This window comes from Apus apus, chromosome 4, assembly GCF_020740795.1.
Source record: "Apus apus isolate bApuApu2 chromosome 4, bApuApu2.pri.cur, whole genome shotgun sequence".
Taxonomy (NCBI): Eukaryota; Metazoa; Chordata; class Aves; order Apodiformes; family Apodidae; genus Apus; species Apus apus.
In genome coordinates this window covers 90405377-90433182 of record NC_067285.1, presented here as the reverse complement: position 1 = coordinate 90433182, position 27806 = coordinate 90405377, and the positions used below count along the sequence as shown (strand labels likewise).

Genomic DNA, 27806 nt, shown 5'->3' with positions numbered 1-27806 from the left:
TCTGATTAACAATACCAGGAGAGGAGTTTTTCACGCAGATTATGTAGCTCTTAATAGAAGTTGGGTGCTACATAAAAAAAATTAGCTTTAATAACTACTGGTTATTAGTATGTATTCATGGTAATTTTATATTGCAGATCTATTTAGAAACCAAAGGCTGTTGTGGGAATACAAGGAGTTCTTTGGAAATACTAAGGTAAGAGATGTTTTAAAGTGTTTGGCTAGAAAAATGCCACAAGATATGCTATGACACCTTTTGATGGAAAAAGCTGTGAAATGTTTGCATAAGCTTAACTAACTGAACAGTTGTGGAAGATTTATTTGCACTGTAAGATACCAGATCTATCTCTGACTGTAATGCAGTGGTAAATGTTTTGATGCCAGTTTAAGTGGGCTCCAACTGTGGCAGTGTAATGCACCAGTAAGGATTTTTTTTTTTTGTTAATTGCCTTCTTAACAAAATTGCAGATGTAGTTGTGATTTGATCTATAGCCTATAAACATGTATAGTAAATATCTTGTTAATTTAAATAAAATTAAATAGTTTTTTTAAGGAAAAGACCCAAAATATTTACACCTTACTCCATGCCCGGCTGGCCCTTCTTTGCTTAAGCAGACCCATTCCCTACATCCAGGTGCTCTGCCTTGGTAGGATGATTTCTTAATCTTTTGCACAGCTGGCTCTTGGTCCATATGGTTGCAGTGGCCCCTGCTGGAGGCTTTGTTTGTTGTACATCCTTTTTATAACTGTGTATCTGTAGAAATACGTTAGACCCAACTGCAGTTTGAGTGAGCCTTCAGTAGTAAATTACAAGGACTGTAGGTTCACTTTTGCAGTACAGAGCAATGCAAAGTTTTTATTTAATAATTTGTATGGTGGGTCTTTCAAGAAATCAATATTTTGTTATTTTATTTTAATAATCTCTTTATTTTGTTATATAGCCACGCTCCAGTGCAGCAGCTATGTTTTTCAAGGGACCAGGGAAGGTGGTAATGGTAGCTATTTGCATGTAAGTTTAAAAAAATAATTTATTTTTATTATCCTGGAAATGAGAACTGTGTATATTCCAGCTGAAAATAACTGTGTCACGGTAACCAAAGATAATAGATTTGTTATTAATTGTTGATGAGAGAGTTCAGTTGAATACACTAATCAATATCTAGAAATCAGGGATAGAATATATCTGATTAGAGATGATAAAATTTTTTAAACTTGATCAGACTAAGCAGTTCATTAAAGTAAAAATTAAATTTTTCAAGGACTTGGAGAGGCATACATTTGAAGTTGTCCTTTTTCTTGCTCCCTCTTCAGAGAAAGCTTTTAATGTGCTTTAAAAAAATCTTCCATATTACCAACATGAAATAATTAACTTTTCTCTTTTTGTTTTTATTCAGCTGTTTTCTTCTCTAACAGAAAAAGGGACATTTTAGGAGGCTTTTGCCTATTATGTATCTTACAAGTTTGAATGAAGCAAAACTAAACTAAAGGTCCTGATTTAAAGCAAATGAACTCAGACTATCTGGCTAATGTTTTTTATTATGAAGGGAATGATCTGTTATTAGCAAAACATTCTTCAGAGTCTGGCATTGTTCAAGTAATTTCATTGTCATTCTGATGCTTTAGACATTTAAAACAAAACAATTTGCATGGTGTACAGTATTTTTTGAAAAGCACAAACAGTCAAGTATGTTTGCAATGTTATTGCTTTTTTAGAAGCAGATGTGATTAAATCTATTTAGCTCTCAAATCTAGAGCCTAAACATATTTTTTTTCATAAAACTCATATCCATTATGAATCTTAGTTTGATTTTTAAAATGTTGACAAATTTTTTTACTGCCTGACTTCAAAAGCCTAAATACGTAGGTAGACAGGGATGGTCATGTAGGTCAGACCAGGTCCTTCTAGACCATTATCTTATGCTGTAAGGGAGAGTATAAAAATTGGGCAATCACATGATGGTACAATTTTCAATATATATTTTTTCAGTTCCTCATAATTCCTGTTCTTCATATACATCTTGAGGTTTTGAAGTGATTCTTTGAAACAAATTTGGAATGATTAATATGAAAAAGCAAGCATTAATGCCCTTTTTTCAAATTTACAGTTCAGTCAGGATAGATTTATTTGAATCTGTTTTAATTGTATTTTAAAGTTATGTTAGGAACCTTGTTTTGAATAATTTATTTGTATCTACTTTTGCATTTTGTGGTGTTTTTTTTCAAAGGCGGCTGATTCTGTTTATTTATCAGCACATTTTAAAGTTATCAATTACCTTTATGTGAACATTGACAAGACTTCTGACAGAAAGGAAGATGTGTATCTATTTCAAAGCTTATTTTTTTCCCCATTTTGTTGGTGAATGTCTGCTTCCTATGTGGATTTTAGAGTACAGTTATAAGCAGTTGTGTTGAATGAAACTGCTTATTTTCTACGTGCAGAAGAGAGACTTATTAGAAAAGGCTGTTTAATAGCAGGTATAATAAGCAAGAAAATGGTACCTAATGACTCATATGGGATTTTTTATTATTTCATGACAAGACGTCCAAAACATTACAATAAAACTTTCTCTTTCTCAGACTTGATTTAGCTTTGGTTTAAGTTTTTTTTAAGATTTCCTACTCTTTCAGGCCTGTGCAGATAGAAATGAGGTAGCTAAATTAGTTCATTTCAGTAAAACAGAGAAAACACTTTTGGAATTGGTGGTCTGTTTCAAGAATTGTTACAAGATGATTCAGAGTATTTTAGCTGCCATCTCAGAATCTGCTGTTTTTTTGTATTGCTCTTCCTCTACTGTTTAAAATCTTCAGCAAAATTTAGGCTCTTGTAGGGCTTATTATTTGTTCTTTAAAACAATACAAATTTTACTTGCAGTAAAAAACCTGCCGTGCCCTGCCCTCCTCTCCCAACTGACTTTCATCTGTTGTCTTAAATTGATGTGAACATTTAGTGAGACAGGAAACACCAAATAGCCTTGGTGACTCTGTAGACTCACTTTTTTTTAAAATTTTGTAACCATTTCCTGTGTAGCTCTATTCATCCAATGTTTCCAACTTACCGGACATCTTTAAGTGATTTATTTTTGCTGGGGCTGACATTGGAAAATCTTAGTGTGGATTCTTCTTAGATTTCTATGATGTCAAATATCCCCACATTTTGTAATTTGACAGGTGAAATAAAATACCAGCTGAGTGCCTGTTGTGTCATCTGAACAGGTGGGGGCCCCATAACTGAAAATTGTACCCTCAGATAAGCTGTCAACTCCATTAATACAACATTGAGAAGAACAACACAAAAATGAAGAGACTATGCTTATGCGTCCCTCTGTAATTTATTTAGTTTTCTTTCTGTGGTAAAGATGCACTATGCTGTGAGTTGGAAGAACTTGTAATTAACACAGGGAGTTTAAATTATGGTTTAGTGTTACAACAGCCATCTTTTATTCTTGGGTCATCCACTAACATACACATTTTTTTACTTCCCACGTATAAATCATGGTTGTGCTTCTTCACCCTGCGAGATAATGAGACTAAAACATTTTAAAGCCCGTTTAGATCTTTGGATGGAAGGAGATCTGGAAAACAGCGTTATGTCTTGTTTGAAGAAGTGAATATATTCTCATGGAAATTCTTTAAGGATGACCTTGGAAATTAATTTTATGTGATCAACTGTAATTGGGGAATGGTTTGGTTTGGAAGAAACCTTAAAGATCTAGTGCCAAACACCCTGCAACGAATGGTCAGGAGCGCCTCCCACTTGAGGTGTAACCTGTTCCAGTGTCTCACCACCCTCACAGTGAAGAATTTCTTCCTAATGTCTAACCTAAACCTACCCTCTTCCAGTTTAAAGCCAATATGCTTTCGCCAGTCACTAGATGCCCTTGTAAAAAGCTCCTCCCAAGCTTTCCTGTAGCCGGTTCAGATACTGGAACGTCACTAGAAGGTCTCCCTGGAGCCTTCTCTTCTCCAGGCTGAACAGCCTGAGCTTTCTCAGCCTGTCTCTAGAGTTTGGTGGATGACAAGGGACTAGACTTGTGATTCCTCTAATTTAAATATAATTTCTTGGTATGTGTTTGTTGAAAAATGCAACTATGAGATGTTGTTAATACTTAGCTATAATACTTTATTTCATTTGAATGCTTTTTAAAATTGTCAGTAAGCTAAACTCAATTATATTAAACAAGATAGAGGAGAATGTTGTAATACTCTAGTCTGATTTTCTTCACAATATGACTGTAATAATTAACCTACAGATTCTGATAATGGATGTTTGAAATGAGAATCTAGACACAAATTTTAGTGGTAAGGGTTACCTTCCTCTGTACAACGTAACACAATGCTTACTCCAGTGACCTCTTAACCTGAAAAAGACAAGTCACACTGGAGATCTTAATGAAAAAATTCCATAGGTAGTTCTTACTGTGTAGTCTAATGACAGCCTCGTTTTCCTGTCGGTTTTGTTTGTACTTTACTGGGAATTGCCCAAGCTGAGATTGAAGTGGGGAGCCTCACTCTCCAGTGTTAGAAGGTGATGCCATTGGTAGGGAATTAGTTATTCTGACTAGTGAATGTGATGATAGTTTTCAGGAAGTGTAACTTATGCAGGACTGCTTAGAAGTTAACAACTTTGGAAAAATAAACCTGATATTTAAAGATATACAATTTAGCTGAAAGGGCTTTTTAACAGGGTCATACAGAAAATGTGTGTGCCTGTCTGGCTGTACAAATCTATAATGATTAAACCCTGTACTTGGTTCCACCATTTCCTGGCAGATAATGCATGAATATACAACACTTGTGGTATTGCTGGAAATACTAAAGGCCAAATGTTCTGTTGTTCCTTAGCTTATTTTTTTCTCTTTGTTTTCAGAAATGGCTTGAACTTTTTCTTTAAGCTACTTGCTTGGGTTTACACGGGTTCTGCAAGTATGTTTTCAGAAGCCATACATTCTTTAGCAGATACATGTAACCAGGTGAGTGTTTTTTCCATTCTACTTAAGTTAGCACTTGTAATAATGTTTCGGGAATTAAGCAAAATACTTTTAGTAGTTGTATTATGCTTGAAAGCAATAATTCAATCTATAAATGTTTCTTCGTTTGCCTATACTGTATAAATAGTAAACAACAGAGAAGTGAAAACAATCTTTTATTTAGGAGGACTAGAGAGCATGGCCAGTATTTGGTTTTCTTTTAAAAAACTTGCTCATAGGTAACATCGGCATTGTATGGAAGCCTAGGAATCCCAAGTTTATAAGCAGCAACTCTTACTAAAAATGACTCTAACATTCTGCTGCAGTGTGAATTTACAGTGCTCTTCCTGTTCAATACCTGTGAGCATTTTTGCATTGTTTTGTGATGTACATGCTTCCTAGAATTAATAGTAATAGATTCTAGGAGGACAAAAGCTAGTGCTTAGTCTAATGACCGCTTAAATGATTTTGAGGCCAAACTGTCTAAAAGGTGTTTTTTTTAATAAACAGTTTAGTTAGGGCGAGGGTGGTTTTGTGTTTTACTATATTACTAAAGAATTTCTAGTTTCAGTCATTCAGATGACAAAGCCTGCCCAAAGAGTGAGAAGCTCTGCATACGTACTGTGGAGGGAAGTTGTATTTTTTTAGTTCCCTAGAGACAAAAGGGAATCTCAGGAAATGATGTTGTTGTTACATACAGTTTTTATCAAACTGAAGGCAGGTGAAAGCATATTTTGTCAGAAATTCACATTATTTAAAAATTACTGCTAAGCCCAGAGCGCTCTCTGCTGTTTCCCAATCTGAGTGCACAGTCGTTACTTTCTTGGAAATGTACTTGCCCAAACTGGAGGTTTCAACTCGTGGTTTCTATTAAAAGGTGCTCTTTTATTATTTTTTTTCTATTGATACCAGTAATTTAATGGAGCATTCATAAGCTAACAATAAAATAATCGACCACGTCTAGAAGCCTTAAATGCAGGAGTCTAGCAAGAGTCACCTGTAATTTAAAATCTATTTGAATGATGTTTGGACTAGTATTTCTGTGAATATAATAGTATTTATAATCCATCTACATTATTTCAAACCGCCTGCCCCAATTACTTTAGTTCTTTTTTTGTAACTATTTTTCTAAACTTACTGGTTTTTTCATATAATTGATCTGTACTTTAGTTGCAGTTTATTTTCCTTATAACTATCAATATGAAGTGCACCAGAAAAGGTTAAATGAGTTATAATATTAGTCAAATGTACAAACATTAGGAAAAATGTCCAAGGATAGGCTTAATTTTGTTTGTCACAATGCATATGCATAAGTTGATCAGCCTTATCTTTGGGAAGTGGTGTCACCACAAAATATCTTTGGGTTATATGCTCATTCTTCTCTACCTTGCTCCGTGCCCCTCCTGGACAAGAATGGTGTATTGGTCATCGTAGAGTATTAAGTGCCTCTCCAGATAATTTTAACTTTACTTAATTTATTGGGTGTTTTTTCATTTGTATTAAGAACTAAACAAGTTAGAATGCAGATTCTTACAGGGATTTTTATTTTTAGAAATGAGTTGAAAGAGAGAATTTGTACTAAGCAAAACTATATGTAGCTACTTTATGGATCGTAAGTGGGACTTGAAACTAAGATGATGTACAAAGTATATCTCTTTCTTGTTTTGGTTAAATGTTCATTCAAAATACTTCTCCTGTCTGCTACTGCTTGGTAGAATAATTATGAGAATTTGTGTATGTTAGTTTCTTTTTCTATTCCTAGACTTCTGTAGCAGCCTCTTGTAGCACAAGTAGCCACATACCTGGCACATTTACTTTAAGTGGTGTGGTGGACTGGGACCTGGGCATGTAATATTAGTGTGCAAAAACAATTATGTCATAGAATCATAGAATGGTTTGGGTTGGAAGGGACCTTAAAGATCATCTAGTTCCAACCCCCCTGCATGAGAAGGGACGACACCTGCTAGATCAGGTTGCTCGGCCTTGAAGACCTGAAGGGAGGGGGCATCCACAACCCCCCTGGGCAAAATTAAGGTCTAAATTTTGTAACTTACTCTATCAGTAGTTTAATACATGCATAATTAAATACATCTCAAACAGATCATTTGCATAGCAAGAGGGTTTTTTTTCTTCAAAATATGTTTCTTTAGTTTGAAAAATTCAGAGTTCACTACTGAAAGAAGCTGCAGTGTAAAATTGCTGCTTTAAACATAGTATGCCATCACCATAGTCTCCATAAAATTTATCTTCAAGAGGGATTAATTTAAATAGCTTTTTGTCCCTTAACAACTTTATTCCTTCACATTGAATCAGAAGCAACACTTTTGATTGAAACTAACATTTGCTTTTGGTTGCAATTCTAAAATTAAAATTAACAGTAATTATATATACACACCATATATAATTGCCTTTATGTTATATGTAGCAGTATCATTAACAATTTTTGGGGGTGGTAGATTTTGAAGATTATATTCCAACTGTAATAAAATATCAGTAACAAAGCATATGAGCAGATCAATAAATTGCATCCACATTTGTTTTTCACGTTCAGTTGGTGTAGAATGTTTCTAAATGTGTTTAATTTTTTTTTTTTACCTAAGGGTTTTTTTATTTTGTCTTAAATAGGCATTGCTAGCTTTGGGCATCAGTCAGTCTGCAAGGACACCTGACCCTAGTCATCCGTAAGCTTTTTGAGTAAATAATGATTTTGTTAATTATATATAGGAGTAAGATCAGCTCTTCTATGTGTATCACCTTACTCTTTTTAGTCTGCTGTTTAGTATCAATTCTGAAATGGGCTGTTTCTGATATAACAATATATAAAATAAGAAAAGGGATTTCTTCAAACTTCAAAAGTTGTATCTTCAGTGGCTTGATGCATGTCACATTTCATTATTTGTTTGTTTGTTTTTGTGGTATGCTTTTTGGTGTGGATTATTTTAGTTGACATTATTTATTTAAGTTATTCTGGGCTCTTCTGCCTCTTCCAAATGGGTAGATTTACTTCATTTTTAAACACTGTTTACATGAATGACAAGACTAAAAAAAGAAATAAATACTGCCCTCTTCCTATTTTCAACGAAGTACTTCTCTGCAAGGCAGCTACTGTTATCAGAAGGACGTGTTTGGCTTAAACTGCTCTTTTGTCTGAGTAATAGGGATATTATTGATAAGTTCTTACAACTTCATGACAGTTAGAAGTTATACCCTCCATTGTATTTTCTTGGTGTAGGTCTGCTATGCACTTCACCTGTTTGGCAGGTCATTAATACTATAAGCACTAGTTCAAAATATGTCTAATTTACAGTTAAGCCTTTATTCATTAAGAGAATAAGGTAATTTGAAATACATTTTAATCCTAAATATGTTTAAATATTGTATCTCCTTCCCCTCTCTCACTTTCCTCCCCTTCTTTCTTAATATACTCTTTTGTGCTATTGTTTTTTAAACAATGCTAAGGAAATGTACTGATTATAGTAGCACTTAATTCCAGAAACAGGAATAAAGTTACACTTTTATTATTGCTTTAGTTCTTCCCACTGCTCTTAAAATTTGCAAGCATTGGATATCTGCAGTTAGCTGATCTTCTAAAGTTGTCACAGATTTTATTCCCTTTAAATTAGCATTATAAAATATGTAGACTGGCTGCCTGTGAGGAGAGAGTTTTCATTTAGAAGTAGCATTTCAATAAAATGTAAAAGTGACATGAATATTGTGGTTTGTTTTTTTTTTTTTTTACAGTAGTAAAATCCTCAGTCTCTGCAATGAGAGCTAATAGCAGCAGTGTAAATAGCTTGATTAAAATTGAATTAGAAAAATGTGTTCTTGTTCTCTCTGCATGTACTGGATAGCCTTTTCTAGGCTTTTTTTTTTAATTGGTTATGTTGAATTTAGCAACTTTGTCTTAAATAGATGCCCAGTGATATGATAATGATTTAAAACATAATTAATGGAAACAACTTGTAGGTATGTTTGAAGAGATAGAGAATCTTACTTTGCTAAAATCACTTTTTGTTTTCATCTAGGTATGGTTTCACAAACATGCGCTATATTGCCTCCCTGATTAGTGGGGTGGGCATATTCATGATGGGTGCAGGACTTTCTTGGTACCATGGGATCATAGGTTTGCTCCACCCTCATCCTATAGAATCTCTTCTCTGGGTAAGCTAATCTTGTTTGATACTGTATCTAACACTGGTGACTTAACAGAAGATAATGGCACAGTGTGAAATGTACTTCCTTAGTCAGCTTGAATCCCAGCACAATTAACTCAAGCCATCCTTAATGAGAATGTGTTTTAAGAAAAAAATAATGTTAAATTGTAGCTGATCTTATAGTAAAATGAGCTGTTCTTTAAACCCTACATCTTAACACCCCCCGAAGGTTCTCCTTTCCTATTTTGCAGTATATTGTATAATTCAAATATTGTTGATTACCTTCTATTCAAGGACAGCTACATGATACAGGTAATGAGATTCTGGAATGCTGTGTTTGGATAGTCTGTGGTGAAGAGATCTGTACAAATATGCATATATCATAATAATTGAGTTTGTGGTTTTTTTTTTCATACAGGCATACTGCATTTTAGCAGGGTCATTGGTGTCTGAAGGAGGTATGCAGTTTCAAGAAATATTTCTATTATTCACAATCTCTTAAGAATATGATGTGTGTAATTACAGTAATAACTGGTCCTTGATTACACAGTTAAGTTTTGAGCTCTGTTGCAAATGCTCATGTTGTAAACAAACAGAAAAGTGGGAAACCTTTTTCTCTGATCTGTTTTTATAAGAGGTTGAAGAACACATAATTTGGAAAGAATACGTAGAATGCCTTTTTGGTATTAAACTATCATGGAATGTAACTGTTCCAGTATGTATGGGTCAGACACATGTAGAAAAGAAAGTAACTTTATGACTTGTCATTATTCAAAGTATTGATCAAAGCTTTCTTGCTATGATATAAAGAAAAGTTTCCTCTTTTCAAAATGGAAACAAGTCTTTTTTCCTCTAACCATTTTCAACAACTACTTTGGTGTTATTTCAGCTACCCTTCTGGTTGCTATAAATGAAATTCGCAAGAGTGCTCGAGCCAAGGGCCTGTCATTTTATCAATATGGTATGTGTCGTTATAGCAATAAGGTATGTGCTTATTTAAAACAGAATCTATTTACTAATATTTGCATAATGATAGAAACAGTTTTGTCTGTTTTCCCTTTACCCTTGCTTATTGATATGTTTTATATTCTAGTAGCAAATAATTTTACAGATTAGGCAAAAACCTGTTGTTTTAAGTAACACTACTTAGATACTTTTAGAAAACTACTTGCATTTTTCAGGATAAATGCCCCTTTACATTTTTCAAACATTTTGGAGAAACCTTCATAATTGACACAGGGCTTGTTCTTCTTGTTCTGAAATGTGTGTGCATGCAAAAAATACTTACAGAATTTTTTTCTCTTAAGTTGCTGATGTTGATGTAGCTTGTTAAGTACTGTACATAATGTAGTAAAGCTAAGCTTTCCAGAGTAATTTTTTGCTATATACGCAGTTGTGCAGAGTCGTGATCCTAGTACTAATGTGGTGTTACTGGAGGATGCTGCAGCAGTTCTGAGTGTGGCTGTGGCTGCTACCTGTATGGGTCTGACTTCTTTAACAGGTAAAGTTCTGCCTCATACTTAATAAATTCGAGCTTCCTTTTTCAGTGGTGTGCAGCTCCATGTTCATGTGGGGGGGATTTAAGAGATTCTTTGCTTATTTTGGGACACAGTGGTGGTGTTAGTGTTGTCTTCAGATTACAATAGCTGCTTCTGAACAGTGTGAATCCTAACTCAGGCAGGCAGGTTGATCTATATGGCCACTTTGCTACACAGTGAAGTTTTCTAAGGAGGGAAGATTATTTATCCTTTTTTAAGTACTGGTTTTGGCTGTTCAGTTGTTTAAAAAAAGTAAATACAGTAATTTTGTTTCTTTGTGGCTTTTACTGAGTTGATTGCAAGGTGAATTTTTTATGTAGAAGTCAGTTTTTTGTTTCATCTCTGGTTTCCTTCATGAACTTAAAAATACAGTACTGTTTCTGCAAATCTGAATATGAGTGACTGTGTTGTAAAACATAGTAAGTATTTTATTCCAGAAGTGGTTAATACATGCAAGTTTTTGAGTTACTGATAAAAGAACACAGACTTCTGTGCTACTACCTGTGTTTAGGTGTATATATTATTATATTAATAAAGGTAAATCTATACATAGAAACACAAATAGCTGAAAAGAGTTTTTTCATTTATTAGTCTTGCAGGAGATAAGAGTGGCGGAGGGAAAGGAGGGACTTGAGACTTTTTCTTTTTCTTCCAGCTTCCTATTGTTCTGCAGTAGAAAGAATTGCCAGTGCATTTAAAAGAACAATCACAAAACCCAAAACAAACAAAACATTCCACCAAAAATCGAAATCCAAAAAAACTCCCCAAAACAATTTCAGAAATGCTCTGTGAAATTAATTTGGTGTGTCTTGTTTAGGAAACCCTTATTATGATAGTGTGGGATCACTAGGTGTTGGAACTTTGTTGGGAACTGTGTCAGCATTTCTAATCTACACTAACACTGAAGCCCTTCTGGGACGATCTATTCAACCTGAACAACTGCAGCGACTCACAGAGTTCCTGGAAAGTGATCCTGTAGTAAGGTAAGAATCTAAGCACTTTAAATATTTAAATGGTTACTTTTAATATTCAGTGTCTGGAATCTTGCAGCAGTTGGCATCGGAGTGCTGCAAGTAATTTTATGATGTAATAAATGCTTCATGTTAGATGCTTACAGAATAAACTCGATGGTAGTTTCTCTTTCTTTGGTAATCTGCAATTTGTAGTGAAATAAGCTTGTAGCTCACTAACTCTGAAATCTTGTTTAAAGGCTTTTTAAAGAGCTATTTTAGCTTACTCTAACCTTATTAACCCTGACTTAGAAGCAAAGCTTACTTTCTTCTTAATCATTATTCAGGAATATATTTCTGCATAAATCAGCTGGAATATTTTAGTACTTTTTTATTCATAGTCATTACTGAACCCTGGAGGGGAAAATAAAAACAAGCCCATTAGTTAACTTGTTTCAAGGATTCTGGTGTTAAGTGCTGCATCATCTCCATTGCAAGCAACAGATTTGAACAATATGCCCTTCGTTCCAGAAGCTAAACAAGATTCCTGTTTGGAATAGAATTGTGTTAGAATTTTCACATGTCGGTAACAAAACTCTGTTAAAGTAGTGGTGGCTTTGTGGAGTGTATCAACAGTGCTGTGTTAAAGCTGGTGAGTTCACATGGTTATTTGTACATGACTTCTGTACTACTTTTTCTAAAGTCCACAGGTGGCTTTTGCTTGTCTCAAACTGGAATAATAAAATTTCTCCTATCCCAAGGACCGTTTTATATTATATTCCCTTTTGTAGATAGCTAAAACTTCTCAACAAAACAGGCTTAATTAATCTCTTTCTTGCTGTAGATATTTTTTCAAAAGAAGTAACAATTTTTAAAAGACATAAAGAATAAAAAGTTAAGACTTTGTAAGAAACTGCACGTTTCTCTTAAGGGTCTGAGCTTAGTACATTTAGGTACTTCTCATAATACTGTTTGCAGCACCTTCTGTATCTGCTTTGTCTTGAGTGATACCTTTCTTAGATTCATTACATTACCCACTTTGATTTCTTTTAGTGCACACTTTGTCTTTTAACAGAATTATTCTTGTAATGAGTTTAATGTCTTGAGTTTGGTTAACTTAGGTCTTCTAATGAGACATGTGGTCTTGATGTGGCTAAGAAGGCCAATGGCATCCTGGGGTGTATTAGAAAGGGTGTGGTTAGTACGTCAAGAGAGGTTCTCCTCCCCCTCTATTCTGCATTGGTGAGGCCACATCTGGAATATTGTGTCCAGTTCTGGGCCCCTCAGTTCAAGAAGGACAGGGAAGTGCTTGAAAGAGTCCAGCGCAGAGCCACAAGGATGATTAAGGGAGTGGAACAGCTCCCTTATGAGGAAAGGCTGAGTGAGCTGGGTCTCTTTAGTTTGGAGAAAAGGAGACTGAGGGGGGACCTCATCAATGTTTACAAATATGTAAAGGGTGAGTGTCAAGAAGATGGAGTTAAGCTTTTTTCAGTGAAGACCAGTGATAGGACAAGGAGTAATGGATACAAGTTGGAGCATAGGAGGTTTAAGATGAATATCAGGAAAAATTTTTTTACTGTAAGAGTGACAGAGCACTGGAACAGGCTGCCCAGAGAGGTTGTGGAGTCTCCTTCGCTGGAGACATTCAAAACCCGCCTGGACGCCTTCCTGTGTGATGTACTCTAGGTGACCCTGCTCTGGCAGGGGGGTTGGACTAGATGATCTTTCGAGGTCCCTTCCAACCCCTAGGATTCTATGATTCTATGATTCTATGATCTTGGAATTCTCGGAGATGTAAAAATATATTGCCCTTGTGTGTAACTAGGCACAATTTCGGGAAAAAGCTACTCTATTTTTTCTTATTTCAACCTTTGGTTAGTTAGGTTTTTTGGTTTGTTTGTTTTCAACTTTTTCCTGTAAAATGAGGAAGTCTTCTAGCATCGAGTATTTCTTTAAAAAGCTACTTGTGGATTTTCATCAACATAGCTTTGGGTTTAGTAGAGTTTCAGCATTTTCCTCAACATTCAGACTTTCCATTTTCTTGAATGGAGTTGTGCAGCAGAATGTCCTACTCTTACATTTTTTCCTACTGACATCACATGTAAAAGAAAAAGCTTCCAAGTACTGGTCTAAAGCTGTGACTAATATTTACTCTTTTTATTTCAACCTTTCAGGGTTTTCAGCTATCAAACTGCATCTAAATTCTCAATGCAATCCTTTTTGCAGTTACTGCTTCCCAGAACAGTCCTCTGTTCTTTCAGGGAGGTTTTGCAATATTTATTTCCAGATGTGTTCTGCCAAATCTGAAAGGAATATACTAAGGAATCATTTAGTATTTGGCAGAAGGTATTTTAGATCCAAATGGATCAAAGCATCCAGAGGTTCTGATTTCTGGTCCTCCTGCCCTTGTCAGCAGCGCTGCCACTGAACTTACTATTCCAGCAATACCTTGCCTGAACATCGTGTTCTGCTGCCAATTTTAAAGTATTTGGTTTATCAAACAATATTAACTACTGTACTACTAAAATAATAATCTATGTTGTTGATGTTTTTATCAGCTAAGTCTTGATTATTTTAAAATATTTTTTTTCAAAGGGTTGTTTGACAAGACATTCTCTAAAATCTTAGTGAATGGAATTAATACTCTTAATATATTATTTTTTTCCCTACTTGTTCCACTATTTTTCCTTAGGCTGAAAGGTGAAGTTGTATTTAGTTAAATAGATTGCCTGATTTGCTTTCTTAAATTTTGGCAGTGTTGTTAATCTACTCTTTAAAAAAAAATTTCATTAGTATTGCAGAATGAAAAATTAATTGACTTTCACAGTTATTCTTAATTTTATATTCCTGAATGCACATTATGGAGCCTGCTGAATGGGAATAATTTCTTCCTTTTAAACATACTCAGTATGCTTCTTAGCTACTAATAGGGAAATGCTTTTTTGTACCAATATATTGATTGGCTTTTTTAGATCAAGAAAACAATTATTATTGCATGTTTCTGCTTATTATGTATAATCAGTAAAAATTTTACAATTTCCTTCTGGTAGCAAGTGTATTCCCAGGTTGTCCTTTGGGTTTTTTTATACTTAAAACTTGTTGGTTTGTATTGTGTGCAGTGCCTTTTTTTGTGCTTCTGTCAGTGTGTTGGACTTAATAATTTGTTCTTTTTAGGCTCATGGCTTTTTATTTTCCCTTTCTTTTCATTTTGCTTGGTAATTTCTAGTAGCCCTTATTGCATTTGTGGTCCAGAATGGGGTATCAGAATTGCTCTCAGTTGGAAAATTATTTTATTTTAGTTTTTGCTATACAAACATTCCATTCTTAACTCTCATTCACACCTTTGCTGCCTAGATCTTTTTGTTCATCTTAGCTTTCAGGACTGTGAAATAAAATATATGATGTGGTACACACTGTCCTGATTCTGTTCTTATAAAATGTAATCACAGATCCCTAGGCATAAACTAATCTTAGTGACAGTTTCATCTTTAATTTTTACTTTACTACAACTGATGGCTCAAACCAGTAACTTGATGTCCTCTGACAAATTTTTCATCCATGTGAAACTTGGTCTTTTCACTGGTTTGAATTGATGGTGTATACTAGCCACCCAGAAGCTTCCATGAGCAAGCTTTGCAGCTTAAGTTTGGGCATATGTATCTGTATTTTTGAATTATTAGTAAATTTTATCCTCCTGACTCACTGTCTTATCTTTCCTGAACAGATTATAAGCAGTGAGGTAGACTTTTTTCTTCACATTTCCAGAACATGCATAATTCCACTGAATATTATCAGGTTACTGCTTAATGGGTATCTCGAATCTCTCTTGTGTCTTCTTGTCTGGATCTGATAGGCACTTGATGTATCTTCAACATTCTTGAATCACATGGATTCAGTTCCTCTTTAGTAACCCTCATTGAACCACATCTATTATCTTAAATACCCTGTTGTGTGAGGAGGTAGTTTGATGCCAGCTAGGTTATTCCAGCAAGTACTGTTCTGATTGGGTAGCTTCCCACAGAATAGCTGTGTAAATTTTATTGGAGCTGGAAATTCTCTATTACTACCAGTAAGCTGGTAGTTCTTTTAATCTGCTTAAATGTTTACTAAGATGCGTTTTTTGGTGTCTCTGTATTTAGTTCATGTTCTGTTTCTTTTTTAGTGTGCTTATCCCTCCTTCACACTGAGCACTACAATAAATATTTAATTAATATTTCCTGTGACTTCATCTTACACTTCTGCCTCCTGTTCTTTGTCAGCTGTTGGCTCTAGCAGGCTACTTCTGAAACACAGGCCTTTCGCTTTCTTCCTGTATCACCTGTGAAGCTGGTTCTGATTTATAAAAGTTCAAATGGGAAGAGAAAATTCTAGCCGGGAAGAGATAAAGGACATGCTAAATGTAAAGATGCTGTGAAATTGCACAACTTAGTAAAACAAACAGGGGAAAAAAAGTTGTGTGCTTTCCATCAAGTGAGCTTTATGGCTGAATCCAGATTTTGTTAGAATTTTAAAAAATGTCAAGATTGCGTTTTTGAGTTAATAAAACCAGAATCTTTGGGATATTCTGGAGTCAACCTCACATACTTGTTCTACTTTCAAAATATCGTAAGAAATAATTTTTAAAAATTGAAACCTCTTTAGTATTTATATCCCATATTTTAGTCTCCACTTTTTTTTTTTGGCCTTGATGGAATAGTAGGGAAACTTACTGTGCAGTGGCAATTTTAGATTCTACTTGGCTTTAAAGGTAAACTAAGCTTGTGTTAATCTAATTAGGAAAAACCCTAGAGTATTTTACTTTATTTTACTTTATTATTTTAGTTTGTTTATTCCACTGCTGAAATGCACCATAGTATGTCTGGGTCCGGGGTTTTTAAATAATTTATTGTCCCTGAAAAACAGAGTGCTGTATATTACCTTTATTCACACATCACAGAGTTTATCTTACAAACTGGAACAAATCTCGGCTATAGAAAAACAAAACATATTGCAACATTCATGTTCTAGTACCTAGTAGGAACCTTTAAATAAATATACATTTTCAGCATTTACAAACAGCTGTATTGCCATTAGTTGTGATCAATAATTCAGTAGGATAAAAAAATTATTTCCAAACACAATGTCCGTATCTTTTTCTTATATCAAATATAACTTAGAATAGAAAATTGTCCAAAAGGTCATGCCTTTACAAATTGTAGTTATATAGGAAAGATCACTTCTATAATTGCAATGTATGCTTACAGTAATTGACAATAGATTATTTTTATTTGTTCCTTACGTCAGAATTGAGGATACTTTTAAGATTGTTAAATGGTGTCGTGTATATGTACATGCACTAAAACTTTTGTGCAGTAGCAAGTAAGTAGAGCTTAAAAGTTTAATTCCAAATAGGGAAGCTCTCACTTTCTATTGTGGGATGGGTTGGTGTCTTTTTTTAATTTTTTTTTAGTGTTAATCTAGTTATAAGTCTGCAGTGCTTCTCGTAGTTTGTCTTTATTGCAGCGAGCCACTTGTAGATGTAGCAGATACCTGTGTAAGTGGTATAACTGGTTGAATATAAATCAGTATTTAATGGAAGTGTGTGGTGTCAAAACAAGGATATGTTAGTCAAAGGCTGTGGCCTTTTAAATTTACAGGATCATTTTACTGTGACAATATTGTTAACATCAGAAGTCAAACTAGCTAGTTGTTAATTTTATGTTGTTCTACGTTTTCTTTAAAAATTGTGTTTCAGAGCAATTCATGATGTTAAAGCCACAGACATGGGAATGAGCAAAGTGAGATTCAAGGCAGAAGTAGACTTTGATGGACGGGTTGTTACTCGTTCTTACCTGGAAAAGCAAGACATTGAACAGCTGCTACAAGTAGGTTAAAAAAATATTTTATAAGTTGCAGTATTTGATATTTACTTTCCAATTTCAAGTATGTCTAAACCAAAGATTTTCAAGTAGGTGAGAGATATTCCACTTCATTTTGAAGGATTGCAGATGTTTTTACTTTGTGTTAGAATATTAAAGATCTGTGAACAGAGTCATATTATATGCTGCTGAAACAGAGCCACTTACGGGCTGAGTAGGACCTGGGTAGGAGCAGGGTAGATTTTTTTTTTAATTCAGTTTTTTGTTAGATAATACAGATATGCCCAAAATAATTTTGATGAGAACACAATTCTTCCAGTAATATTTTTATTGAATTACAGGATCTCTAGTTAAAACTGGAAGCCTGTCACAAGAGAATAAGCATCTGCTTTGGCAGAGCTGTTTGCCTTGGGTGCTAAAGATGCAGTGTTACGGTTTACAGACCTTGGGTTTATGTCCCAAGTCTCAGTTACTTTGCTGTTGCAGCTGTTCAGTACACTAATCTTTTCAAAGGCATTGTTAGCTTTTGTTCCTTACCCACGGTTCCCTTTGATTGCATACAAATACCACTGGTTCTTCCAACTAGTGTTATTGGGGAAGTTCTTTCTGATGGTTTCTAGCTTGACAACTGTTTCTTACACAGGTCACTGTAGTTTCATGTAGTAACCTCCTGTCAGCTACAAAACCGTTGTTGAGGGATAGCTGCTTTCAGCAGGACTCAGCCCCTTGAAGTAAAGGGCTGCTGTCATGCTTGCCCCTTGATCTTTAGTTTTTTAAACAACTAGCTCATTCAGCTAGCATTGCTATCAACATGACTCTTTCTATAGTTGTGAAATATTTGTTGAAATGCTGCCATTCAGATTAGTCTCATTTCTTTATCTTGTTAGACTTGCCGTAACCGTAGTCATAGGTTACTGTGGTTGGGATATCTTTCAAGCTCACATTTATTCCCTTCAGCTTTAGAGTAACCAGCAGGGGCATGGAGAAATTGATGTTGTCTTGTAGTTGTATACACAAGAAGTATTACCTATTTAATAATTACTCTGCAGCAGTACTGCCTTGGGGAAGAGTGGCTGGAAAGCTGCCCAGAGAAAAAGGACCTGGGGGTGTTGGTCACAGCTGGCTGAATATATGAGCCAGCAGTGTGCCCAGGTGACCAAGAAGGGCAGCAGCATCCTGGCTAGATTCAGGAATAGCATAGCTAGCAGGACTAGGGAAGTGATTGTCCCCTGTACTTGACACTGGTGAGGCTGCACCTTTGAATACTGCATTCGGTTTTGAGCCCCTCACTACAAGAAGGACTTGGAGGTGCTGGAGCATGTCCAAAGAAGGGCAACAAAGCTGGTGAAGGGTCTAGAGCACAGGTCTTAGGAGGAGAGTCTGAGGGAACTGGGCCTGTGTAGTCTGGAGAAAAGGAGGCTCAAAGGAGACCTTATGACTCTCTATGGCTACCTGGAAGGAGATTGTAGCGATGTGGGGTCTCTTCTCCCAAGTAGGGAGTGCTAGGACAAGAGGAAGTGGCATTAAGTTGTGCCAGGGGAGGTTTAGATTGAATATTAGGAAAAAAAAATTACTGAAGGGGTTGTCAAGCATTGGAACAGGCTTCTCAGGGAAGTGGTGGAGTCGCCATCCCTGGAGGTGTTTAGATGTGTAGATGTGGTGCTTAAAGACACGATTTAGTGGTGGACTTGGCAGTGCTAAGTTAATGGTTGAACTTGATTGTCTTAAGGGTCTTTTCCAACAAAAACAATTGTATGATTCTATGTTAGTCATAACCTATTTGTCCTAAATATTCTGTGGCTGTATCATCTAAACTGTAGTTGAAATACTGCAGGGCAGATGGCTTCTAGTCAACTTGGTGTGAAACCTCTAAGGAAGACTCATAACAATGCTGTAATACGTGCTTTGGTGCTTCTGATGTCTGGTTTTTTTGGAGGTAGGAGCATAGCATCCTGTGTTCCTTGACGTCATTCCTTCAGTCTCGTATGCTATGGGTCTCCTAGTCTCAGTTCCTATCTGTTCTCCAAGTTTTTTGATATTTTGGAGGAGCTATATTTACAGCAACATTTAGAGTAATCCTTGTGGATTTCAGATGAGCTGATAATGTGATGGCCAGAGTAAGCAGTGTAATGGAATAGCAAGAACACATGAAAATGAGGAAAGAATACACAGGGGTACCCTGCTCTGCGTTGCTGTGAGCAAGGGGTACCCCAGAAACTTCTAGAAAATGAATTAAATTTTCTGAACTTATTTGGAAAATGAAGGAGGAAATAATTATAGAAGTGCGGGTGTAATCCATCTGTTTTTGTTGAATAGATGCTACTCTTCTGTGTCTTTGAGACAGAAGAAGAGGTGGTGTTTTGAAAGGAAAAAACACTTAGAAGTGTTTGGGCTTGCTTAGTTCCCCTGCTGTGAGATATGTCAGGACCCTCTGTAATGTTATTCCTTTCTTTCCTTTTCCTCATCTCAACCACTTAAATTTGATTTCTTCCTAGGAAATTCAACAAGTGAAAACCTTAGAAGAATTAGAAGCCTTCATGCTTAAACATGGTGAGAATATAATTGACACACTGGGAGCTGAAGTAGACAGACTTGAGAAGGATCTAAAGGTAAAGTTAAGCTTCCTGTTAGGGAATGCTTATTCTGTGATAAATATTAAGCAATATTGCTGCATCTGCTTTTTGGGATTTGTTTTGTCATGACTGTCTTATTTTGGTCATCAGGAGACACTGCTCAAGAGCGTTTCTACTCTTGCTTATTACATTTGATTAATATGCTAGTTTTAGTTTCTATTCCTGAACTGGTGCTGTTAAAAAAAACGCAAAATATTGTATTTGAGTTTATTTGAACCAGCAGATCCAGTTCTTTGTGGTTTTTGAAGAGTAGGATCATAACTAATTTTTTTATAAACATGAATAGTCTTTTTTGGTATAGGCAGGGATTTCAGTGGTTGTGCTGCTTTTGAATTTTCTTCACTAAATATGCGAGTCAGATTCATATGCTGGATGACTTTGAAATTAGTGACTTTTGGTAAACCTCTCGTGGATGATACAATTCATGTAATGCATAACATCTCTACAATATCAGAAAATGCCAGTTTCTTAATAGGAAGACTATTTTGAATCTTTATAAATAATAAAAATTCAGTGGTGTAGAAGAAATTATTTCAGCTATCTTATTCATTATTCATCATGGTTTTATATAAAAGCAAACTGCCTTTTAAAAATCAAGATAGCCACTTCATACTTAATAAAGCCTAAGAACTTATTGATCTGTGATATTTGAAAGTATTTGTGAGATAAAATAATTGCGTGTAGAATGGGCAATGTTTTGTTGAAGCTGTTTCTCATTTAAAAATGGTTCTAATGTTGAAATAGTCCCTATGTTACCAGGAAAGGGTATTTCTTATCCAGTTACCAACATCATACCAGAAATACGTTATTTGTATTCATGTGCAAAAATGTTTCAATAAAAATGTATTTTTTAAAAAATTTATTTCAGCAACGGAATCCAGATGTTCGTCATGTGGATTTGGAGATATTATAGACTTGGCAGAAGAAATCTTCAGATTGCCACCGTTTTGGAAAGAAGTCATCTAAAGGGCTGAAAAGCCTCTGAAATTGCAGTGACCTCAGCACCATACCTCGCTTACTTTTTCCTATAGGCTTCCTGGACTGTTAGCACTGCTTCTGTTTCTGGAAGAGTGCTAGACTTGCAGACAGAAATTTCCATGGCAAAATCAGTTTTCAAAAGCTACTTGACTTAAATTCCACAGGAGAGTCTGTCAGAGTGTATTTACTGCAATTCAGTACTTAAAACTTGAGGTTTAGTTAGGCAAATAGAGCTGCCTGAAAATATACAACACACTTAGTTTTTCCATTTGTGTCCCTTTGCAGTCAGTTTGCACTTCTTTAGTTTCTTTCAAGATATCATTAAAGGTTCTTGGGAGATAATAAGATTAGCTAGGAAGAGTTTGTTCCAGTGGAACCTGCCAACCTTAAACTAATTGTAGTATTTCAACTGTGTGATTGTTTCACAGTTTTTCTTTTCTGTGATATAAATTCCTCCAAACAGGTGCTGGCCTTCTCTCAAGTACAATGACCTGGAAACCTTTGTCACCATTGTTACTACCAACCACACTTCAGAAAAATAAGGCTTTTCTTCTCATTGGAAACAGCTGGATGTGGGTAGCCAGAGTATATTATGTTACTGTGAAGACATTACTGTTGTACAGACTTCAGTGCACTTCTCTGTTTAAATTTTGTTCTTTTTTCCCTTATTTGACACTTGTTCTCCTATTTGTATCTTCAGATGTAATCTGGGAGATATTTATGGTAGTACTTACTAAGAGTTACCTGGCATTTTTGGCTTTTTATACTTTGAATAGGCTGTATTGCCAGATACAGTCTTTGATAGAAGGTGTAAGAGATGTAGCTGGAAGTTAAAATAGAGAAAAATGTATTTATAATTAAACAAATTAATACATTGTACTTTTAATTTATTGACCTCTAGACATTATCTGTTTTCTGAATTCTAAACTGCTTGCTTCTGTGTGGTTTTTTTTGGTTTTTTTTTTTAAGAATTGACTTTGCTTGTTTGGAAGAGTAAATTCATGCTATGAGTGGTCCTCAACAATCCTGACATGAGTGCTTAGAGTTTTTAACTTTGAAATGTACAATTCTAGCACTGTACATAACCAGCCTCAAGACTTTCTGCAATGGGCACCCAAGTTCTACCAAATTCTTGGGAGACCTGGTCGTTATTAATAAGGCCATGATTACTGATCATCAAAGTTCAAATGCAAGGAAATAACTGCATATAAATAACTCAGAAGAAAATCATGTATGAACTTTAGCATATTTTAGTAAAATAAATTGCTCATGGGTGAGAGGTGGTAGCAAGACCCTTCTCATGACTTGCTGAGTAACGACAGACTTGCTGAAAGAAGAAATGTTGGTTTGAAATACATCTTCAAAAATCAATTTAATCTTAAATTACAAGCATTGCAGCAAATAAATGTGCAGACCAGTATGTCCAGATTTGACTTAAAAGCATTTTAGAACGTTATTTTCATACTAAGTGTTACTTACCAGTGAATTATGAGAATTTAAAATAGCATGCCTTTTGACAACTGCAAAGCACTTTGCACGCTGGTCATTTTAAGTAGCAGAACATTCCAGAACTTAGTTACAGATGGGACTTCACATACACAGTGGGTGAAGGGGTCTCTTTAGCATCCACGTCCATAATCCGTATTTATTGGTGGCTTTTTAGCATATTAATTTATTACAGATAATCCAAAAGAAGGCCGACTTAAGCTGGTTTTCTCCTATTGTAGAACTAGGTAGTATATTTAAGCCTGATTTGAAATGCAGTTTGAAGGTAATTTTGAAGTATACTTGTACCAAGTAACTAACTGAGGCATATTTTAGTGCATTATGAATCATTTACCTTTCTCCTCACCCTTTCACGTGAACTTCATCTCACCTCAGTCTGCATTCTGCTGATGTTAGTCTTGTACACGAAGAGCACTGGAATCTGATAACGCATAACTTCTTCCCTTCTTAAAATATTTAAATGGATATTGAATTTGAATAAACACTCTAATAAACCCATTATTCCAGAAATCCTAACAACCTGAAGAGAAGTAAAACTGGGAAAATGTTTTTACTGGGGCAAGGTTAGTGGCAACAGCCAGTGTGATTTACATGATTTGTGTACTGGAGTTACTGATAAGAGTAGTGTTAGTATGTGCTTCGCTGGGCAAAAATTTTACTGAGAGGCTAGTAAATGTTATTTCAATACTAAAGCGTTCCCACACCTTGTTTAAGAGAAGGCATGAGTTTATATTCTGGGCATCTTCTCCAAAAGCCTATAAAGATGTTTTCTTATTCATCAGAGAGGTAATTCATAAGAGTTCTGATCTTAGTTTCCTTATCTGAGTCAGAAGATCGCCTTGGTTGGAAAAGACCTTCAAGATGGAGTCCAACCATTAATCTAACATTGGCAAGTCCTTAACTAAACCATATCCCCATGTACCATGTCTGTACACTGTCTGGTGTATTTATTTTGTATTCCAAGATAAAACTCAGATCCTTGTCTCCCAGTTAGTTTTTATAGGATCACAATATACTAAATTTAGGAAGTCAGAACTGGAATGTTTTTCATTATATAACAGTTGCATAGTTTGAGAATCCCAGTTCCATTTTAAAAGACTACTCAGGTGGTAATGTACCACAAAAAGGCAGGCAGACTGGTTTTGGCAGTTCCTTTTAAGTTTACGTGTCTTGCAGTTGGATGACAATAGCAATTCATTGAGCCTGTCAGGTTGGAAAGAAAAACTATTTCCAAGCTGTTTTGTTTTAATATAAATTGCAGATTGTTTTTGACAGTTTTGACATTTTTAAAGCTTTTTTTTTTCCTTAATTGTCTATGATCTAAAACTTGGTGATGTGGGTCCAGTACTTGGTTTACTTCTGTTTTAGTGTTTTTGGAGAAAATGTTTAGATAATACATTTACATTATAGAATCCTCAGAATTAAAGAAGACTTAAAAAGTGTGGAAGAGTGGATTTTTTCTTTTATCACAAATGGAATTACAAGTTTCTTTTAGAGTGATTTTAAGGAAAAGGAGTGGGGATTTAGCTAACAATAAAGCTCTGTTCTAGGATTTTTTTTCTCAAGGTAGGGTCTTTTAAAATAACTTTTGTAGTCTGGCCTTGCAGGTTTAATTTTTTCAAATTGTGTTAAAGTACTACTGCCCTCTGGTTTGTGAAAGGTTGCTTACATGTTGTGTAATGTCTCATAACTCAGTAAAAATTGCCATGTTTGAAAAAACTGATTTAGTGTTCCAGTACACTGAGTGATCTTAATGTATTTTAAGTCAGAGTTGGTTGCAGACTAATAATACATGTTTTCCTGTATGATTCTTATAAAAGATAAAATTCTGAAGTTACTGTTTTCCCCCCATTAATCAATTTCAAGTCTAAATTACCTCCTTTATACACTCTGGAATTCAGTATTTCAGGTGTTCTCCCTCTACCCCTCCACTTTCTAAAGCATTTATTAAGCATATTGTAGTAGTAAATACTTCAGTGGACTACTGTGTTACAGAGACTGCTGCGTGTTCTGGTCCACAAGTAGCAGGGACTTGGGGAACAGCACAATTTTAAGGGCAAGTTGCATCTTTTTTCTTCTGTGAACTTATGCTCAAGCAGAAGGGGTTTTTAGGCTTTGCTTTTCTCCTTCCTTGAATTCCTACACATTTATTATTTTTTTTAATAACTCTTACTTGTAGAAGCCATTATGACCATGTTACGTGTTTTTATACCATGGCTAGATGCTACTCTTGGTCTCTGGATTTTCTGTACTGTACTTCTTGTTCATTGATAGTTGATGATAATGATTACTCTTGAAAGCTGAGAATCATGTTAGCCAAAGCTCATGGAGTTTTCTGGCAGATGCACTTTTTTCAACTATGTTCAGAGACTCAGTTTTTGTTGAGGGGTTTTTACTGGCCCCTCTTTGATAAGGGGGAGTATAGGGATGAGGTTTAGGTATCTTTTGTCTAGGTAATACACTCACTGCTATTCTGTGTTTGCTGTATTTGTTACCATTTGAGCTGTCTTCTTTTTTTTTTTTTTGTAAAAAGAAAAAATTACACATTATGGAAGTACCCCTATTAATGATGAGTGCATCAAATACAGGCTTCCTGCAAAGAGTTCTTAGTCTTTTGTTTATTGCAAGTGTGGCAATTTTTGAAAATTTTCAATTAATTAGCTCTTTCTCTAAAGTTGATTTAGATGTGTTTCTCAGAAAAGAGTCTACAGAAGCATATTGTTCAGGATTGGAAAGAAAAGTATTCAATTTAATGGTCATGTGTTCTTAAGGCATTTTGGCTTGCTAGAGTAGAAGGATTGATTAATATTGACTCCCATACATAAACTGAACTTCTGTGCATTCCTAAAGGCTTATGTTGCAGAAGTGAATATAGAATGGCACTGTGCTTTTTTTCTTCCAGCTTAAGTATTGTGCTGCTTCTATTCTTGTTAGCTCTGAATAGAGAGTACAGCTAATATCTTTTTACCTTCTTAATGTAAATAGGAAGTCAAGGGGTACCAAAAAGATTTTTTGGTGGAGGGGTTGTGTAGCTTAAAATAAGTAAGTATTCCTTTCTTGTTAGTGAGACACAAATAATTAACATTAAAAGTAGAACTATGTCTTTATTACATATACAAAGATACAGGAACCCAGCCTTTAAAGCACAGTAGTCAGATTTTGAAATACATGTCCTTTGAAGAAAAGAAAATGTGCAGGGAACTCTTAAGTTGTTATATGGGCTATAGAAAGTGCAATCACTCAGGCTTTGCTGAAGCAAAAGAAAGGAGTGTGTGGTAAAAAGAAAAAAATAGAAGGAAAAAAAAACTGGTTTTGAGCACTTGGGAACAGGAAAAGATGAACACAATCTAAAAAATGTGGCCAGAAATAAGAAATTATTATTAGAGAGGAAAAGACCAGTAAGAAATACTGTATTTTTATTAGAATGCACAGAACTATGTAGTAGAACATTATCTTTCTTTTGGCAATATTCAGATAGTTGGGTGATTCCTCCCTACCACCCCCAGCTAAAAATATTTTTTTTTCTTGTAATGAAAATCAGTGCCTCTGTTTAACTGTATCTGAATATGGTATTCAGTCTTGCAGGTATATTCACCTTCTGAAAAGTTGGTCTTATTGCTAAGGGTGATGGTGTAATCTCTATCTGGAATTTTGTTGGTGAGGTATGTATTTGGTAAGTGGAGGGTGAATAATTTCAGTTGTGGAAATGGGAGCTGGAGTGAATGAAAGAGAAGTTGATTCTTTCAGCCAGAAAACTATGGAAGCACTGAAGATGTTGGGGGTGGGGCGGGGGGGGAAGATGATGTTCTGAGGTGTACAGAATTCTTGCATTGGACTGTAATTGGTGAATATGCAAGTCTGTATTTTTCAAGCTGCTTAAACACCTGTGGATAAGCAAGTTTTCTAGTTAAATTAATCACATTCTGAACAGGAGTTTAAGAAAATGTTCAAAACATAATGTGAAAAGGATGTAGATTTTTTAAATAGCACAGATAGGTACTATAATGGATTATAGTAGATAGGCAGAAAATTGTAATTCTGTCCTACATTACACAAGGCTCTTGAGGACAGTTTCTTTTTTCTGTGTAAACAAAAGCCACCAATTAAAATAAAAGGTCTTAGTTACTTTCTGTGAGTGTTACACTAACAGTAAGCCTGGTCAAATTTTTAATTGCCAGCATATTCATAGTGCTGCTATGGAGAGAAGTTGTTAATGTAGTGGAATAGAGCTTGACACTAGGATATACTTAATTTTTGTAACCTAAATTTTGACTGTATTTAAAACTTGAGGTTGTGATCAGCTGCTTCAACTTGAAGACAGAATTTTAAAAAAATGCAATGCTCTTTGTAATATAAAGGGGTTTTTTGTAAGTTTCTCTTCAAATTAAAGATGCTGTAGAACTACGTGAGAAGAAGTGTTCAAAAAGTGTCTAAAGCATTTGGAAGGCATTTTGGGTATTGCAAAAATTTTATTAAATCTGAAAGTCCAACAGTGAGGCTTCTCACTGGTAGTAGAAGTTTCAAAGGGCAATCTCAGAGTTGAAACATGTTTTTTCCATGGAGCCTTTTTGATCAAATATGTTCCCTCTCCCTTATGTTTTTTGGTGTATTGACTTTTTCATTCTGTGTTTTGGTTACTTCGTATTAGTATGGGGAAGTAATTTTGATTTATGAGGTGTAGACATTTAAGTATTTCTCTGCATATGTTTTCTTTTGTGTTTATACTTGAATTTGGTACATTCTGTAAAATGTCTGAAAGTTGTCATTATACAGTAAAATGTTACATAGCCAGTAAAGGTTGTGTGCTGTTAATTCATGCAGTTTGTGTATATTGTAAAGGTAAGAGATAACACTGGCTTCAGGCATTTGACTAAGTGCTGCATTTTTGAATTCAGAATGCTTGGAACAGTATCTTATGGATGCAAAACAAAGGTTATATCTGTCTATTTGTACTAGTTATTTAATTTGCCTTTGTGATGTTGACAGTACACACTCTGTTAAATAGCATGCACTTGGGACACAAGCAACCTGCCTAGAACAGCCAAGCTGTGTGTATTAATGCTCCATACCTCACTGGCAGCCATGCTTTTCATCCTTTCACCCCCAGAGTGCAATTCCTTTCCCTGAACAGTGAGAACTGTGAGTCTGTGTATAGTCAGGGGCATGGGGTATTTCTTGAAGAGCTTGAGTTTATGTATTAAACTGAAATAATAACTGTAGCT

The 27806-nt window shown here is 35.2% G+C and overlaps 1 protein-coding gene across 3 annotated transcripts in view; it reads left to right on the top strand.

The window, feature by feature from the left end:
* SLC30A9 (solute carrier family 30 member 9) overlaps positions 1-27380 on the top strand; it is a 37878-nt gene extending 10498 nt beyond the window's left edge. For 2 of the 3 annotated variants that reach the window (XM_051617433.1, XM_051617435.1), the window contains exons 7-18: positions 138-196; positions 942-1009; positions 4868-4970; positions 7593-7648; positions 8993-9128; positions 9540-9579; positions 10011-10082; positions 10515-10622; positions 11477-11642; positions 17344-17473; positions 19963-20076; positions 20969-27380. In XM_051617433.1, the coding sequence (XP_051473393.1) occupies positions 138-196; positions 942-1009; positions 4868-4970; positions 7593-7648; positions 8993-9128; positions 9540-9579; positions 10011-10082; positions 10515-10622; positions 11477-11642; positions 17344-17473; positions 19963-20076; positions 20969-21013 (1097 nt within the window). In that variant the 3' untranslated portion in view covers positions 21014-27380. Of the gene's footprint in view, positions 1-137; positions 197-941; positions 1010-4867; positions 4971-7592; positions 7649-8992; positions 9129-9539; positions 9580-10010; positions 10083-10514; positions 10623-11476; positions 11643-17343; positions 17474-19962; positions 20077-20968 lie in introns of those variants that run through there. The other variant, XM_051617436.1, reaches the window with a different exon arrangement.
* The last annotated feature ends 426 nt before the right edge of the window (positions 27381-27806 follow it).